The sequence below is a fragment of the Penicillium chermesinum genome (assembly GCF_028974085.1).
Source record: "Penicillium chermesinum strain IBT 19713 chromosome Unknown utg000006l:1.0-2335141.0:1.0-2336784.0, whole genome shotgun sequence".
Classification (NCBI taxonomy): Eukaryota; Fungi; Ascomycota; class Eurotiomycetes; order Eurotiales; family Aspergillaceae; genus Penicillium; species Penicillium chermesinum.
This window is the reverse complement of record NW_026695316.1, coordinates 1,820,787-1,835,109: the sequence shown is the minus strand read 5'-3', so window position 1 is coordinate 1,835,109 and position 14,323 is coordinate 1,820,787. Positions and strand designations below refer to the sequence as shown.

The following is a 14,323-nucleotide window of genomic DNA, read 5'->3' as shown; positions in this document are numbered from 1 at the left end:
CATTCTGTGCTTGCTGCAAGAGTAGCAACAACAAGGCCAATAGAGAGCGCTGGACGCCTCAGCTCTCTGGCATTTGCAATTATCTACAAAGGGAGGGATTAGTGAGCATCAGTAAAAGCAGCAATAACCGGTTCTTGCTACGTGTACGGACTTGAACAGCGATTTTACCCGCGAGGTCTATCTGTATAACGCTTGAACAAATTAAGACTACTCTTCACGGCCATTTGCGTTGCCTTGTCGCATCACCCATTGGGCAATGTCACTAACGAACCGCCGTGCGGCCCCTGCTTTCACCCCATGTTTAACAAAAAATTCCGGATCTTGATCCTCGTGAATCTGCTTGAGGTCGAGACAATTCTCGAGAGCCACGTCGCGGGCTTTCTGGATATTCTCCCTGAAGGCCTCACTGCTCACCCGTGACTGATGCCAGATAGCATATTCTTCGACAGCTGTATCAAGATGCCCAGGAATATCAATTAGATCAGTTTATTATACTCTTTTTTTGACAAAACGTGGAATCAGAATAATGCAACAAAGGAGGCGAAACTTAAAGCGGGAGAGGCTACTTCAATCATGGTTTCAGCTGAAAATGTCAACGCTGAACAGGTCACTACAGCTTCAAGGCGAGGAGGGACCTATCAAGATGTCAAAGCAAAAAGGCAGGCCCGAATAAAGGCCGAGCAAGATGCTACAAAGAAACTCAAGGATGTAAAGAAAGCCCTCGAGAAGGCACGGCAGACGGCCGCAAAGAAGCTCAAGAATTAATAGAAAGCGAAAAAGAAAGCTCGCGACAAGGCACAGCAGGAAGCCGCGAAAAGGCACAACGGTAGAATAAAAGCTTAAGAGGAAGTGCGCTCGATTATGAATATTATCAGTACTTGGATTACCATCGAATTAAACACTGAATCTCATGAACCCTTTTGTAATTATCTGAAAGTTAAGTGTGAGCTCAGGGGTAGACTAACTATTGAAAGGCATGACGTGAAATCCTGAATTTGGTAGTCTGGGGAGAGCAAGGAAGAAGAGAGAGAGAAAGCTATCGAACTATCTAACTTGTTGGATCAGGTAACCCATGGGGTTCATAAAAATCTATTTTGCCCTATTCTCATACCCTATACCGTTTTGTACACTATACAGTCTTAACGACTATTCAGTCTGAACTCCCATACGGTCTCATGCTCTATGCTGTCTCATCAGATTTGCTGTCTTATGACAATTCTCTTATTACAATGGTAGTCATATCAATATTGTAATGTGTCAGCTTCGTACACAAGACTATATAACTACTAAGACGTGGCCAACTAGGAAAGAAATTTAAATTTCAGGTGGCTCAATCCTGTCAACCTTTTGTTTCACGCTTCTTGGAATAAGAAGCAGTACATGCGTTTCTAATATAGCCCTTGTACTAGACCATTCATCATCATCAGGGTCATCGCTCTCTTGCCTCTCGCTATCCGAGACGTCAATGGGATCCCCACGATCCTTCAACTGCACCTTGCTATCGGAATGAGAATGGGTTGCATTGGTTGTATTTGCTGTGGACAGAGGCAGGTCCGCCAAGGTGGCGATCGAGATGCATGGTGACGGTCTCTCTTCTTGGCCCAGTGTAGACGAGTGAAAAGCAGTGGGAGTTCCACTTGAAGGGAATTGACAAGCCAATCTTGGGCCAGCGTCATGCTGAATGCCACATTCGTCGTCATCTTCAGGTGGAGGGACCGCGGTATGTGGTGTATTTCCTGGGTCTTCTCCGAGCGATTGGCTGCTAGGCATATTGGATAGGCAGGAGATGAAATCTCTGAACGGGGGACGATCGAAAAATCCCTGTCCAATGCATAAGTATCAGACCTAGAAAAGAGCTCTAAATATGTCTCGCAATTCTGTCAATCACCTGCACTAAACGAGTGTCAACAAGTGACCGAGGAGTATAACCAACGTCTCTTTACATTGCAAGTTGTTCCACATCCACAATTTGTTCCATTAACTCGTAATAGACGTCATGGCCAATATATAGCCAATACATGAAAATTATAATTTCTGCGATACATAAGGCATTACCCCTTCCCCCGCCTACTGTCCCCACACAACCCGTTTACTGAGTGTGCTCGGTAGTCTCAATGGTTGTCGTGCGGGCCTCGTGGGCCTTCGCCGACTCAAGGTCGCCGTGCTCCAGAGCGACCGTCTGCTTAGTCGCAACACGGGTCTTCCAGGCAGGGGTGCCGACGTAGGGAATGCCATTGGGATCCTCGAACATCGCCTCCGTCTCCTCAAGGGTCTTGCCAGCGGTCTCGGGGAACATGAAGAAGACGTGCACGAACATGGCCAAGTTGAAGACACCGAAGAGGATGTAGGTCTTCCAGGCAATGTTGGTGAAGGCCGACGGGGTGAACAGACCCAGTGCCGTGTTGAAGGCCCAGTTACCGGAGGTAGCCAAGGCCACACCCTTACCACGCAGGCGGAGCGGGAAGAGCTCGGGCGGGTAGGTCCAGGAGGCGGGACCCCAAGTGGGGGCGTACGAGGCGACGAAGAGGTAGGTACAGGCGATCAGGCCCTTAGCGGCGGAGCCGGTGACGCTCATCGACTGCTCAGGGCTGTCCCGCTCGGACTTGGGGATGATGGTTCCGGCGCCGCCGAGGATACCGGCATTGGCGAACATGAAGGCCATCATGAGGAAGGCGCCGACCAGCATGGTAGGGCGACGCCCCCACTTGTCTTGCCAAAGCAGGGCCGGAAGGGTCATGACGACGTTGATGATGTACTGAATGGACGAGGCGAGGAGGTTCGCATTTCCTTTGTAGCCGGCCATTCCAAAGACGTAGCCAATGTAGTACACTAGTCGTGTCCTGTTAGGGCCTGCTTCGAAAGTAGGCAGAGGTTCGGAAACTTACTCATAACGTTCATACCGGTCAGCTGGGACCAGATCTGGCAGAACAACCCGATCATAGTGCGGTTGAGCATCTTGGGCTTGAAGAGATCCAGGTATGTAACACTCGCGTGCTGGCGCTCCAGCTCGCACATGTCGCGGATGTCCTGCAGTTCGAGGGCAACGAAGGGGTGGTCGCGGTCTCCCTTGCCGTGCACAAGAGCGAGAACATCGTGGGCTTCCTCCCAGCGGTCAGCGCGCGCAAGCCAACGGGGCGACTCGGGCAGGAAGAACATGGCGCAGAACAGGAAGATGGCGGGGATCATCTGAAGACCCCAGGGGACACGCCAGGAAGCTGGGTTGTAGTGTTGCGAATTCTGCTCTCCAATGAAGGAGGTTCCATAAGAAATGCTAGGGTGATATGTTAGCATCGTTCAAAGAACCAGTTTGTCCAACAGCCACGGGTAGGGAGAACACATACTAGTACATGATCAAGATGCCCCACGTAATGGCCCACTGCTGCAGACCGACGAAACGGCCACGCTTCGAAGGAGGCGACAGCTCGGAAATGTAGACAGGGACCTGCGCCGACTCGATACCGATGGAGAGACCATTGATGACGCGACCAACACACAGCATAGCAATGTCCTGAGCGGCACAGATGAGGACGGATCCGACAATCCTTGATTTAGATTGTGAGCGTTTATCACGAGCCGACAAAATTCGGAGAGCTCTTACCAAATCAAACACCCCAGCATGATAGACCATTTTCGGCCCATACGATCCGAAATAGGGCCGGAAAGCAGGGCGCCAAGCCAGGAACCAGCCGCCATGGCAGCAGTGATACCACCTTGGTTCAAAGAAGTAGGACCACTACATTCTAAGTCATCGTTGAAAGGCGGGCCCTTAGGCCCCTGGTTAAAGTAACACTTGTAAGAATTCTCCGTGAGCTGAGCGGACATCGACGAGATATCGAAGCCGAATAGGCCACCGCCGACGACGGCGACGGAGGCAATCACATAGATATTGCCGATGGGCATGATGAACAACAGATTTACTTCTCGGGGGAAACAGGGAGGAGCAAACCAGCGTACGAATAAAAGAGAAAAGCGCGTCTCAGCGGGGAAAGGGGCGATTATATACACAAGATCCCTCTGGCAGATTGCATGCTTCCCCTACACGCCTTTTAGGGGCAAAAGAACGAAAAAAAAAAAAAAAAAAAAAAACGGGGAAAAGAGACCCATCAAACCATGTGTCGAGGGGTTCCCCTCCCACCAGGATGCGCGATATTCGGTTTAGCTTCATGCGATGTCACATCCTGACCTGACCAAATGTGACCCGGAATGGGGTGCGGGCTGGCCAATCCTCGTCCTGTAATCTCGCGAGAAGCCGGCCGGTTGCCCCCCATGGGGAAATGTTCGGGGACGAGGCGGACCCACGCCCGACATTGTGTTCTGATTCTGGTTGGTTTTCCATTTCTTTTCCTTGATATTTTTTTTTTCTGTCGGGTAATGCCAATTGGCCCCTTCTGTCCCCGCATGCTACCCAGATTCAGTCGGTGTCTTGATCTGTCACTGGCACAGTAGACTCGAATCAACGTTGGAAGGTCTATGAAACTCCAAGCCGAACGCCATCCCGTACATCCCGCAAATCCCATATCCGGACCGAAATCAAGCCGAAGCCCAGGCGACGGCTTGAAATGACGTCTGAGGGAGCCATGGCAAAGCTTGGTCACAGTTTGTGGCGTCGGCTGTCGCTTTCGCTTCAAAGCGGCCGAGGAGGAGCTAATCATGGCAGGCCTCATGGGTAGCCACGTGAAGCGGCCCAAGCTCAGCGAGCCAATAGAGACCAACCTGACCCAGCCGTGTCCCTTCTCGACCCTTGGCACCGACTGTCAAGTGAAGGACGTGGCTCTGTCTTAGCGTGGACTCGGCATCCAATGCGCATAAGCGGTGGCTGCTCGGGTACGACCTTGGAATCGATCGACATGGGCCTTTGTATCGGTTGGATTTAGCATCAGTTCTACCCAAGCCGGCTGCACGGCTCCGTGGGAAAAATGGCATGAGCACGGCTTGGGGACTCTGAATGTCGGCCACGGCCCCGGTAATCAGCCCATATTGGAGTTTCCAAGGCCCGTAAAATGCTTGAGGACGAGACAGGCGGAGCGGGTCATCGAATTAAAAGCCAGCGCAAACTAGTTACAGGATCTATTGGTCGGGGGACAGAGTGTACGCTACAGCTGACTCAGGTTTGCGGAGAACCCCGCCTCCGCATAAGAGACCCTTGCATCGCCAGTCGGGTCTCGGCCATCTTCAAGGCCACGACACTGGATCGATGCAATCATAATGGCCGCATTCAGATGGCCGGTGAAGTCCCAGGAGTTGCTGGGGCCCAGAAATTCCGGAGAGCAAGTCGGGGCTGTGGGGAAGCCGAACCCCAGAACGAGATTTCTCGGTCCTCCCGGTCTGCGGCCTTGGTTGCATCGAGAAGGCGGAAGTTTCCATTTCGATTCTAGTCCCGGCCCCGTCAGCGGTCGATGCGTCCAGTTCGAGATTGAATCCTGTCGATCCCTGCCGTTTCCATCTGAATTGCGAGACACAACGTTGGGGGCCGTGGTTCTTCGGATACTATGGACATGCGCGTCGTGTGCTAACTTACATTCCGCCTTTTGAACTGACGAGCACGGGGATCTAGCCAACTACCTTTACCCCCCTAGACTCATCAGATTCGATTACTCATACCACTCCCTTCCTCCCTTTCAGGTTACCAAGCCCAAATCAGCCGCGGGTGGGGACTGGGCCGAATATGAACGGACCATTGGCTACGATTGGATAGTTCGGGGGGCCTGAGAACCCCAGACGTTGTTCCGTACTAGGACTAGTGATGAAAATTTGGTACCTTCCGCTCCAGCACTGACGCGAAAAATAGATAAACAATTCAATGACGAATGAGATCAGAGAAAGGGCTCGGAGCAAGTTCGCCATCGCCGACCTTCCAATAGTAGAGCATACCCAATGAAAGTGGTCGTGCACAGTGGCCACCGCCGAAGTACTGGTAGAAGGAGAAGCTCGGAACCATTCCCAGCTTGAAGCGGTTCCCACTCCCTTTCTTCCTCGCGTGGTTCATCCTGCCAAACTTACGATGTGAAACACACCGACGCCACCTCGAGATCAGCCATTCCACTCCCGATCGACTAGTCTGCTAGAAGCACAGTGCAGAAGGGAACGTCACGGGCCATGGTACAGAAAACGCCTCTGGCTGCGAAGAAGGATTTTAAGATTTACGCCACCTGGCCAACCCTGCATTGTCCGAAATAAATCAGGCCACGGGTGGCTTACTGGTGGCTTACTAGTGCCAGGCTTGAACGCACCAGATTGATATCGTAGACGCTGGGAAAACACGGCCCGCTGCGCTGGGAGCAAGAGCATCTCGATGCCTGGGCTCACCGTCGTTTGGAAGGGTCAAACAGAGCTTGTAGTATCTACCACTGGGCTTACTTGGGTCGGGTCTGAGGGATGACCTGTTAGAAATGTTGCAAAGTGATATCTTTAGTTGAATCTTCCTGGCACTGATAAAGACCGGGTAGCCAGGTGGGGGTACCTGGGTACCTTGTGCAGCTATCCAGGTACTGAGGCTCTTGCGGCTAATAACCTTAATGCGAGGCGCCAAAGACTACAATCGCGCAGCAGTTCGATCAAGCGCCGAGATTCTTGTGAATTGAATTTCGGAAAAGCCGAATCTCGGTTATCCGTTCGCAAAAGACGTGTCTGGCCCCGCTTCATCCATAGACGGCGTGGGGTGTATTGCGGGGTTGGGAAACTACCGTGGAAGTAGGGAAGTTGTCAGGAGCGAGACTTGCTAGTATCTGGGGAAAAAGTCAGACTAGGTTGATTTTACCCGATGCTGGTGCTAATTCTCGAAACTGGATGGCATGTGAACGAATATGGTGTAAGCTCGCCACAGTGTTACTACATGCATGTCACTGTCGTTTCTACACCCCGAAACAAGTTCTGAAATCATAAAGATTTGGCTGAATGGGTAATTCAAACTTCAGCTACGAGTTCATGCACTCTTAATACAACCTTCATATGCCATCAGGCGCATGCCTCACTCTAGCATTAAGCCCACCGGGGAACTTATCATATAGACAATCCAGTCACCTTTTCCAGATCGTTTTGCCTGTCAGCTTTCTCCAAGAACAGAAACAGCCGTAACATAAATATCAGCCGCTCGCAGATTCTCAGCCTCCCATCCGACAAGCCGGACGCCATCCCCGCCCAAACGGACTTCGTGCCGACCGCAACCGAGGTACCACACTTGCAGCTCAACCCCTCTTCGAATACGAGCAAGTATCAACTGAACCTGTCTTCGCAACTCAGCAGCTACAGTCAACAATCCGACGCCCAAACAAATAACCCGCCACCATGCAATCAGTAGTATTCAAGGGTCCTCTCGAAGTCGCTCTCGAGCAGCGCCCGCGGCCACAGATCAAAGACTCCACAGACGTGATTCTGAAAGTTCGATACAGCGCACTGTGTGGCAGGTAAGCAAAGCCTATGGTTTACCCTGTCATGCTACAGCCCCGCCCTATTAACATGCCTTCAAGCGAGCTCCATGTCTTCCGCGGCCACCAGCCCTCACCCACGGGCTTCATCATGGGCCATGAATTCACCGGCGAAGTAGTCGAAGTCGGCGAAAACGTCAAGATCTTTGCAAAGGGCGACCGAGTCGTCTCCCCATTCACAGTCAGCTGTGGCGAATGCTTCTACTGCTCCAAGGGCTTCTCCTCACGATGCACACGGGGTCTCTTGTTCGGCACGGCCGGGTTGGACGGCGGCCAAGCGGAATTCGTGCGCGTGCCGCTCGCAGATGCAACTCTCTGCCATGCACCCTCGACGATTGACGAGAAAAAGCTCATTCTCATGGCGGATATCTTCCCCACCGGGTTCTTCGCCGCGAAGAATGCGTTCAGCTCGCTGGACAAGGCGGCCGTTAGTGACAGCACAGTGCTCCTCTTCGGATGCGGACCCGTGGGGATCTGTGCGCTTGTCAGCGCTTTGGAGCATCGGCCGAAGAATCTCATTGCGATCGACAGCGTGCCGTCGCGGTTGAAGCTGGCTGGAAGTCTGGGCGCCGAGCCGTGGAATTTCATGGAGAACGAAGCTGGGCTCCGGGAGAGAGTGAAGGAATTAACCGACGGTCGGGGTGCCGATGTGGTGATCGAGGTCGTGGGGCATAGCAGTGCTTTGCGGATGGGATTTGAGCTTTTGCGTCCGTGGGGAACTATCTCCAGTATTGGAGTCCATAATGGGGAGATTCCTTGGACGGGCAATGAAGCGTACGGGAAGAATCTGCGTATCCAGATGGGGCGGTGCCCTGTTCGCAGTAAGTTTTGCGACGGGACAGGCATGGAAAGAGTGATTATTGACTCTGTTAGGTATTTTCGAGGAGGCTATGGATTTGCTCGCGAAGAAGCAAGACACATTGAAGTAAGTTTCGCATGGGCACCGTTTCCTCGATCATGAATGCTGAGGTCGAAACTAACATGTTCCAGCTTCATGGCGGAGGATATTCGCCCGCTCTCACAAGCTATTCAGGCGTAAGTTCTTCCAGACCAACTGGAGACCGCAAGCTAATAGAAACTAGGTATGACGATTTTAATAATATGCGATCGCAAAAGATTGTTTTTGAGGCCGACAAGTAACCGCAGCAAGTTGAATGCGAAATTACCTTTTTATCGCAGATCTTATTCGAGTACTCTAGGCAGCTTCTCGTAGCGTAATTCACATTGGACCTGGGAAAGATTTAGGCTAAGACTGGGATGCGGCTGATATATTTTTGGCGTGTGGGACCCGTCCGGCCAAGATCGGAGTCTCCCTCTTCGACTAAGGTATGTTAGTTCCAAGTCCATATTGTCTGAAATCTGGATTTACACTGAGGCATTCATCATTCATCAGCTGTACGAAGAATTCAGTTTCGACTGAGACCTCCTTCAAAGACTCTCGCCAAGTACGTTTGCAAGGTGAAGGATGCAACAACAATCGGGCGGGAGGATTTTGCGGAGTGGCGAAACAGACTTGGCATCTCGCCTAGAATGCCCTCATGCCGCCAGGGCGCCCCCCAATGTGGCTTAGTGCTGACCATGTTCATTTTAGCAACCTTGGAATCAGGAACGCCAAGGAGATCTAAGGGTCCCAGCAAGCGCTAGCTTTGCAGAACCCTCTCCGGCGGTCTATCAATTCCAAGGTCTCGTAAATCTTCTCCTTATCTTCCAGGCCATCTGTCCCAATATAGTAAATTCTCCAGCGTTTCTGATCGGCCATCTCCTGCTGCTTCTCTTTGTCAGAGACATGCCCGTGGCTGAAACAGCTGTTAGGCTTTTCAGGCGGTACCTTACTAGTGTGATCGGGTCTAGCCATTCTATTGGCAAAATCCACTTCGGGGTTAGCCAGGCCGGGATTTAACTCATTTCTGGTGGCACCGGGATTCTCACGGCGACCTTAAATACTTCCCCTTTCCCCAAAGCTACTCTGAAAGTGTGTCGAATTTTCCAATCCGACTCGAAGACTCACAATATGGGCTTGCGAAGCTTCACCCTCTTGGCTACCCTCGGCCTTGCAGCCGCCCAGACATCGGTTGTCTCGCTGTTTATGTTCGACAACACTGACCCACAACCCGCCGTCGGATCTATTATTGGAGAGGTAACTCCCTCACAAGTTTTGCTAAGGCCATTTGCTAACAAAACCTATAGAAAGCGGGAACAACCACTTATCTTGTCGGATGTCCTAAGGGCGAGCCGAGCGACGAGTGTGGCTTCGGGAATGGCTACACCGTGACTGCGGCTCCCACCCACACGATCTACGAGATCAACATGCCGCCGGTGGTGTAAGTGCCAGCACAACTCTTCAACCTCAACGCGAGAAGCCACCAATCTGACAATGGAACTCTCTAGCTCTGGTACCATTGACTGCACAATGAGCGGCACCACATCCGCCTGGTGCAATCAGTCGTTAACTGGCAGCGATCTCACCGATGGCATTACAACACTTACCCTGGAAAAGACTGATATCAGCTTCTTGCCAGTCACTATCACAGCAGGCCCCAAGGAAGCCTCTGCATCGACCACTACCGTTAAATCGACCGAAGCTTCGGCCACGTCCACCGCTAGCGGCGAGTCCCAGACTGCTTCCTCGACTGCTTCCTCGACTGCTTCCTCGACTCCTGCCTCAAGCACTAGCACCGGTGGAATGCCTCAAATGACCGGGAACGCTGGTCTTGCGCTCGGTGGTATTGCCATGGCGGTGGCCGCTGCCGCTCTGTAGTTCAAGGCTTGGTAAGGGCACGGAGGTCATGCTAGTTGTGAGCTGACATACTTCCGTATGCGCTCGAAGTACACTAATCTCTAATATTCACGAAAACCACGAAGGCAAAAGCTTTCCGTCTAATAAAAACTCTTATAGTCTACTGTGATCGAATAGCCCTCAGGCCATGTTTCGAGAATAGCAGTGGCTGTTGGATTGAAAATGCCATAATGAATCGTGAATCCTTAGTAGTACTACGAGTTGTATTTAACGTCCCCAGGACCCGGCCGTGCTCGCCGCCGGATCCAGCCCTCTCTTGGGGCATAGGGACATTCTAAGCTAAATAAGAAACCATGTGAACATCCTGCGCCTCCAATTAACACCACACCGCCCAATACACTGGCAGATCAACCATAGGACGTCGGGGATGCGGTATCTTTACCGACTACGCGACTTCGGGACCTCAATTCACTGGATACTACATCCAGTAGAACAAAGGCTTTGATTGATTGATTGATTGATTGATTGATTGATTGATATTTCATTCTCGGTTCTGTCAGGTATCTGTCACCCGATTTGCCGACAGATCTCTCTAAGACGGTGGGCTATCCTATCCGCATACACAATTGGCTGGTGGCCTGCCTGTGCGTTCTATCTCGTGACCAATTTCTCCCGTTTTAACCTTCGTTGTAATGGCCCTGGTCTACTGCATGCTTTACAGACAGCGATTTCATGCTCTCCATGCATTTTCATTATGGAGGAACCGGCCAAGGCTGTGTTGCCTGTGGTTGGACATTGGAACAGCAGGAGCAATGCTTTTATTCAAGCCATATCAAACTCTTCTATGGCGCGAGTCGACGCGGAGTCTGGTCAATCGGGTCAGATGTTATCCTGAAAGAGCGCCCTGATGAGGGGCCAAAAAACGAAGTGAAAGTGTTGAATCACCTTTCGAAGTACTCTGATATCCCTGCTCCGAAGCTTATACGTGACTGGGTTGATGACGACGGGCGATATTTTGTGCTCCAAGCACGCATAAAGGGGCAAACACTCGAAGAGGCGTGGCCTACACTACCAGAGTCCCAGAAGACAGCTATCGCAGACCAAGTTGTCCAAATTCGCAAGAAGCTACGGTCCGTCACGTCGGATTCCATACAGACGGTTGGTCAAGGCCCATGTTATCCAGCGCTACTCTTGCCTGACCGGGCGCCTCACGGACCTTTTCACTCTGACCTCGAACTTTGGAATGCGATTACTATTACGCTCCGTCGTTCGCCGGAAAATTCTTTTCCTCAGCGAGCGTTGGAGGATTTGAAGAAGCGTTTGCCCGCGTGTGAACCTTATGTTCTCACCCACTGTGATCTTAATTTGGGCAACCTTATCGTCAGAGACGGGGCACTGGTCGGAATACTCGATTGGGAATTTGCTGCTTACTACCCTGTATGGTATGAATACGTCTCGGCGTCTTGGGGATGGACTGAGGATGATGCTGAGTGGAAAAAGTTGCTACAACAGCGTATGGAGGCACATGGTGACGGATATCGTGACGCGAAGGACTTCTGGATGGATCTTCGTCAGTTACGAAAGTTCCCGAACTTGGATGAAAAGGGTCAGCAAGTGTTGGAAAGGCTATCTGCTGAATGAGAACTATCCGCTTGTATCTCATTTAGACCTGGCGAAATAATGGATGAGTTGGCTAACCCCCCAAGCTGGGGTCTTGGTGCGGTCAGGTCCACCGGAGTCATGTATGCTCGGTTCGAACAACAAGGAGCGGAAGAGAAGCAACCAATGTCGGGCTAAGAAGGATAGTTTGCAGATGTACCGGAAAATTGGAATTCGTTTATAATATGGATATAACTACATGTCCTGGGTAGTTACTGCAGGTAGATATCTCAACGAAATGGTCAACCTTCGACAGCCGGCTTCTTGAAGAGGGTTTTGTATGTTCAGTCTACTTTCCGAGGCGTATTCTAAGCATAATATAATAGGATATAAAATATAATTTATGGCGTCCAACGGTACACGTTACTCTGGAAGGTCATCATCTGGAACATCCTCAAGGTCTTGCCCCGCCTCCCAAGTGTCAAGGAACAATGAGGATTCGGTGGTGAAACGCCATCGAATCAACAATGGAGGCGCCCTTGGAGATATATCGAGATTCTTTGAGCTAAGTTGCACCATTCAAGGTCTGGGAAGTAAGTCCTAGGATTCTCTTACATCCCATTGGTTAGATTAGGGCTGAAACCCGAGTCGGGGCTAAACCCCTGACGAAACCCCTTATAAAAAGGGGCGTTCCTTTAGATAGGAAGAGTAAACTTTAGTCTCTATTTAACCGGAGCCTTATTGTAGAATCGTATCGAATATTATCATCTTGCCTGGTCAACTAGTGCTACCCAAATTTAGTAATTCTCTTACAATTCTAAAGCTTTGCCCCGACCATCTGAGAATCGGTATCGATAGAGCACCTACGCACCCGCCAAACTGCTTGCGATAGTGTATCTTCTAATGTAAGAGAGGACGAATCGACGACCGTGTAATCCTGACCTTGGAAGGCCTGATAAAGAATCTCCTAACTTAAACTCCTAGGTTCATGGAAACCGACTCGGAGTGATGAATGAGAAGTTGGGGTGTGTGAAACTTGGGTCCAGCACCTTGGTCATAACCTGCTTCTTAATTGACCCAACAGACTCTGGTGCAGCGAGACTGGTGAAGGGGTACTCTCCTCCAAGCCCTTCCGCCTCGAGAGCCAAGTAACCCGGCGCATAAAGCTCGACATCATTGGTCCACTGCTCTCGGTCACAGAGGATCATGGAATTTGGAAGTTGGTTAGCGTCCTCTTTGCTCATAAAAACTAGGCTTATCCTATGCTTCCTGGAAATTGGTGCAAGCTGCATCAGAGGAGTCGGATATGGTCATCAACGGGGGTTCTACTTTGCCTTCGACATCCTCAGAAAGACTACTTCGACTTGAATAATGGAAAGAATAATCCAGGCCTAATTCCAGGCTTAGCAGTCGTCTCCAAATTTTCTTTACAGTAATGATAGAATGATATAATTTCAGATATACCCTATTCCTAATATACATGAAACCTCAACACCCTCGCAATCGCCAAACCATAACGGTGGAAATAAATATTACATGATCTTCGTGTCGGCCGGCATGGAAACCGTTACTCAAATATGGCCTACTCTGAGTGTTAGACTGTGCTTGGCTGCAGGAGGGTCAAGGAGCACTTACGACCCAGTGGCTTCGCGCGTTTAGAAATGGATTTCGCCTGGTTTTGCTTGATCTTCGCCAGACGGGCCCTAGATGAATTCCCCATTAGATATGCCATAACATGGGTTTTTAAAGAGAAAAAGTTGCTCACTCTTCTGCTGCTTCCCGTTCCAAATATTTGACATGATCTCTGGCTTCCTGGACGGCCCGTTTCGATGCTATCAGAGCCCTGTCGGCTTCGCGCTCGGCTGCCTCAGCGCGGAAAACCCGCTCTTGGGCGGCTTTGATGCTCGGGTCTTCGGGGGTATGGCGTGAGATACTACTTCGGCGGTGACGAGAACCCCCAGAAGATGTGGCAGAGGACTGAGAAGACCGGCTGCTGAATATGTTGGAGCTGGGGCGATGATTTGGGGCTTCCGCACTACGGCGCGACCCCGAGGAGGAACTGGCCGCGGAATCGCGATGGAAGATAGGCATCCTGAGTTAGGTGGGGTGAAATCTTTATGTGCTCCGTTTATGGATGTGGCTCGTGAACTGGTTCTTCGGTCAAGTAAATCGTGATATTTCATGTGAAGATGGAGCCCCTTGGCCCGGGTAATAAATAGATACCAGCATGGCCCTTAAACTAAGTCGAGTTTGGCCTACTGACGTACTTCTTGACGTCAAAACGTTGAGCGCAGGGATGCTAGTATCCCAGTGGCGCTGATTCGCCCTTGTATAACAACACCGCTGCAGTGACGTCAAAGAAATAGATTAAATCCCCAGGATCTGCATGTGGAGCGGCCCGAGCGGCCCACCAGGTCTACTGTGTTTGGGAATATTGAAGCTTAGTATTCTTTTGAGTTCAACCTCATTTTTATTCTTCTGCAGGAGAAGATGACCCAGTTGATGCGCTGACATTGAACAGGCTCCCCTCTGGCCCGGATCACTTGTCCACCATCCATGACGA

The 14,323-nt window shown here is 51.0% G+C and overlaps 6 protein-coding genes across 6 annotated transcripts; 3 read left to right on the top strand and 3 right to left on the bottom strand.

Moving 5' to 3' along the window:
- Window positions 1-207: 207 nt before the first annotated feature.
- N7468_008504 (uncharacterized protein) lies at window positions 208-1,770 on the bottom strand (the record flags this gene model as incomplete). Its single annotated transcript, XM_058477800.1, has 2 exons — window positions 208-449; window positions 1,407-1,770. The coding sequence occupies 2 exons, from the start codon at window positions 1,768-1,770 to the stop codon at window positions 208-210; spliced, it is 606 nt and encodes a 201-aa protein (XP_058328145.1).
- A 319-nt stretch (window positions 1,771-2,089) lies between these two features.
- On the bottom strand, window positions 2,090-3,900 carry N7468_008503 (sugar porter family MFS transporter; the record flags this gene model as incomplete). Its single annotated transcript, XM_058477799.1, has 4 exons — window positions 2,090-2,829; window positions 2,886-3,271; window positions 3,342-3,542; window positions 3,599-3,900. The coding sequence occupies 4 exons, from the start codon at window positions 3,898-3,900 to the stop codon at window positions 2,090-2,092; spliced, it is 1,629 nt and encodes a 542-aa protein (XP_058328144.1).
- Window positions 3,901-7,284: 3,384 nt separating this feature from the next.
- N7468_008502 (alcohol dehydrogenase family protein) lies at window positions 7,285-8,564 on the top strand (the record flags this gene model as incomplete). Its single annotated transcript, XM_058477798.1, has 5 exons — window positions 7,285-7,403; window positions 7,467-8,245; window positions 8,298-8,349; window positions 8,415-8,459; window positions 8,507-8,564. 5 exons carry the CDS (start codon window positions 7,285-7,287, stop codon window positions 8,562-8,564), a joined length of 1,053 nt encoding a protein of 350 aa, XP_058328143.1.
- Window positions 8,565-9,435: 871 nt separating this feature from the next.
- On the top strand, window positions 9,436-10,182 carry N7468_008501 (GPI anchored protein; the record flags this gene model as incomplete). The annotated part of the gene is made up of 3 exons (XM_058477797.1): window positions 9,436-9,561; window positions 9,612-9,745; window positions 9,813-10,182. The coding sequence occupies 3 exons, from the start codon at window positions 9,436-9,438 to the stop codon at window positions 10,180-10,182; spliced, it is 630 nt and encodes a 209-aa protein (XP_058328142.1).
- A 720-nt stretch (window positions 10,183-10,902) lies between these two features.
- On the top strand, window positions 10,903-11,802 carry N7468_008500 (uncharacterized protein; the record flags this gene model as incomplete). Its single annotated transcript, XM_058477796.1, has 1 exon — window positions 10,903-11,802. The coding sequence occupies one exon, from the start codon at window positions 10,903-10,905 to the stop codon at window positions 11,800-11,802; it is 900 nt and encodes a 299-aa protein (XP_058328141.1).
- A 944-nt stretch (window positions 11,803-12,746) lies between these two features.
- On the bottom strand, window positions 12,747-13,851 carry N7468_008499 (uncharacterized protein; the record flags this gene model as incomplete). Its single annotated transcript, XM_058477795.1, has 3 exons — window positions 12,747-12,994; window positions 13,396-13,463; window positions 13,526-13,851. The coding sequence occupies 3 exons, from the start codon at window positions 13,849-13,851 to the stop codon at window positions 12,747-12,749; spliced, it is 642 nt and encodes a 213-aa protein (XP_058328140.1).
- Window positions 13,852-14,323: the final 472 nt, after the last annotated feature.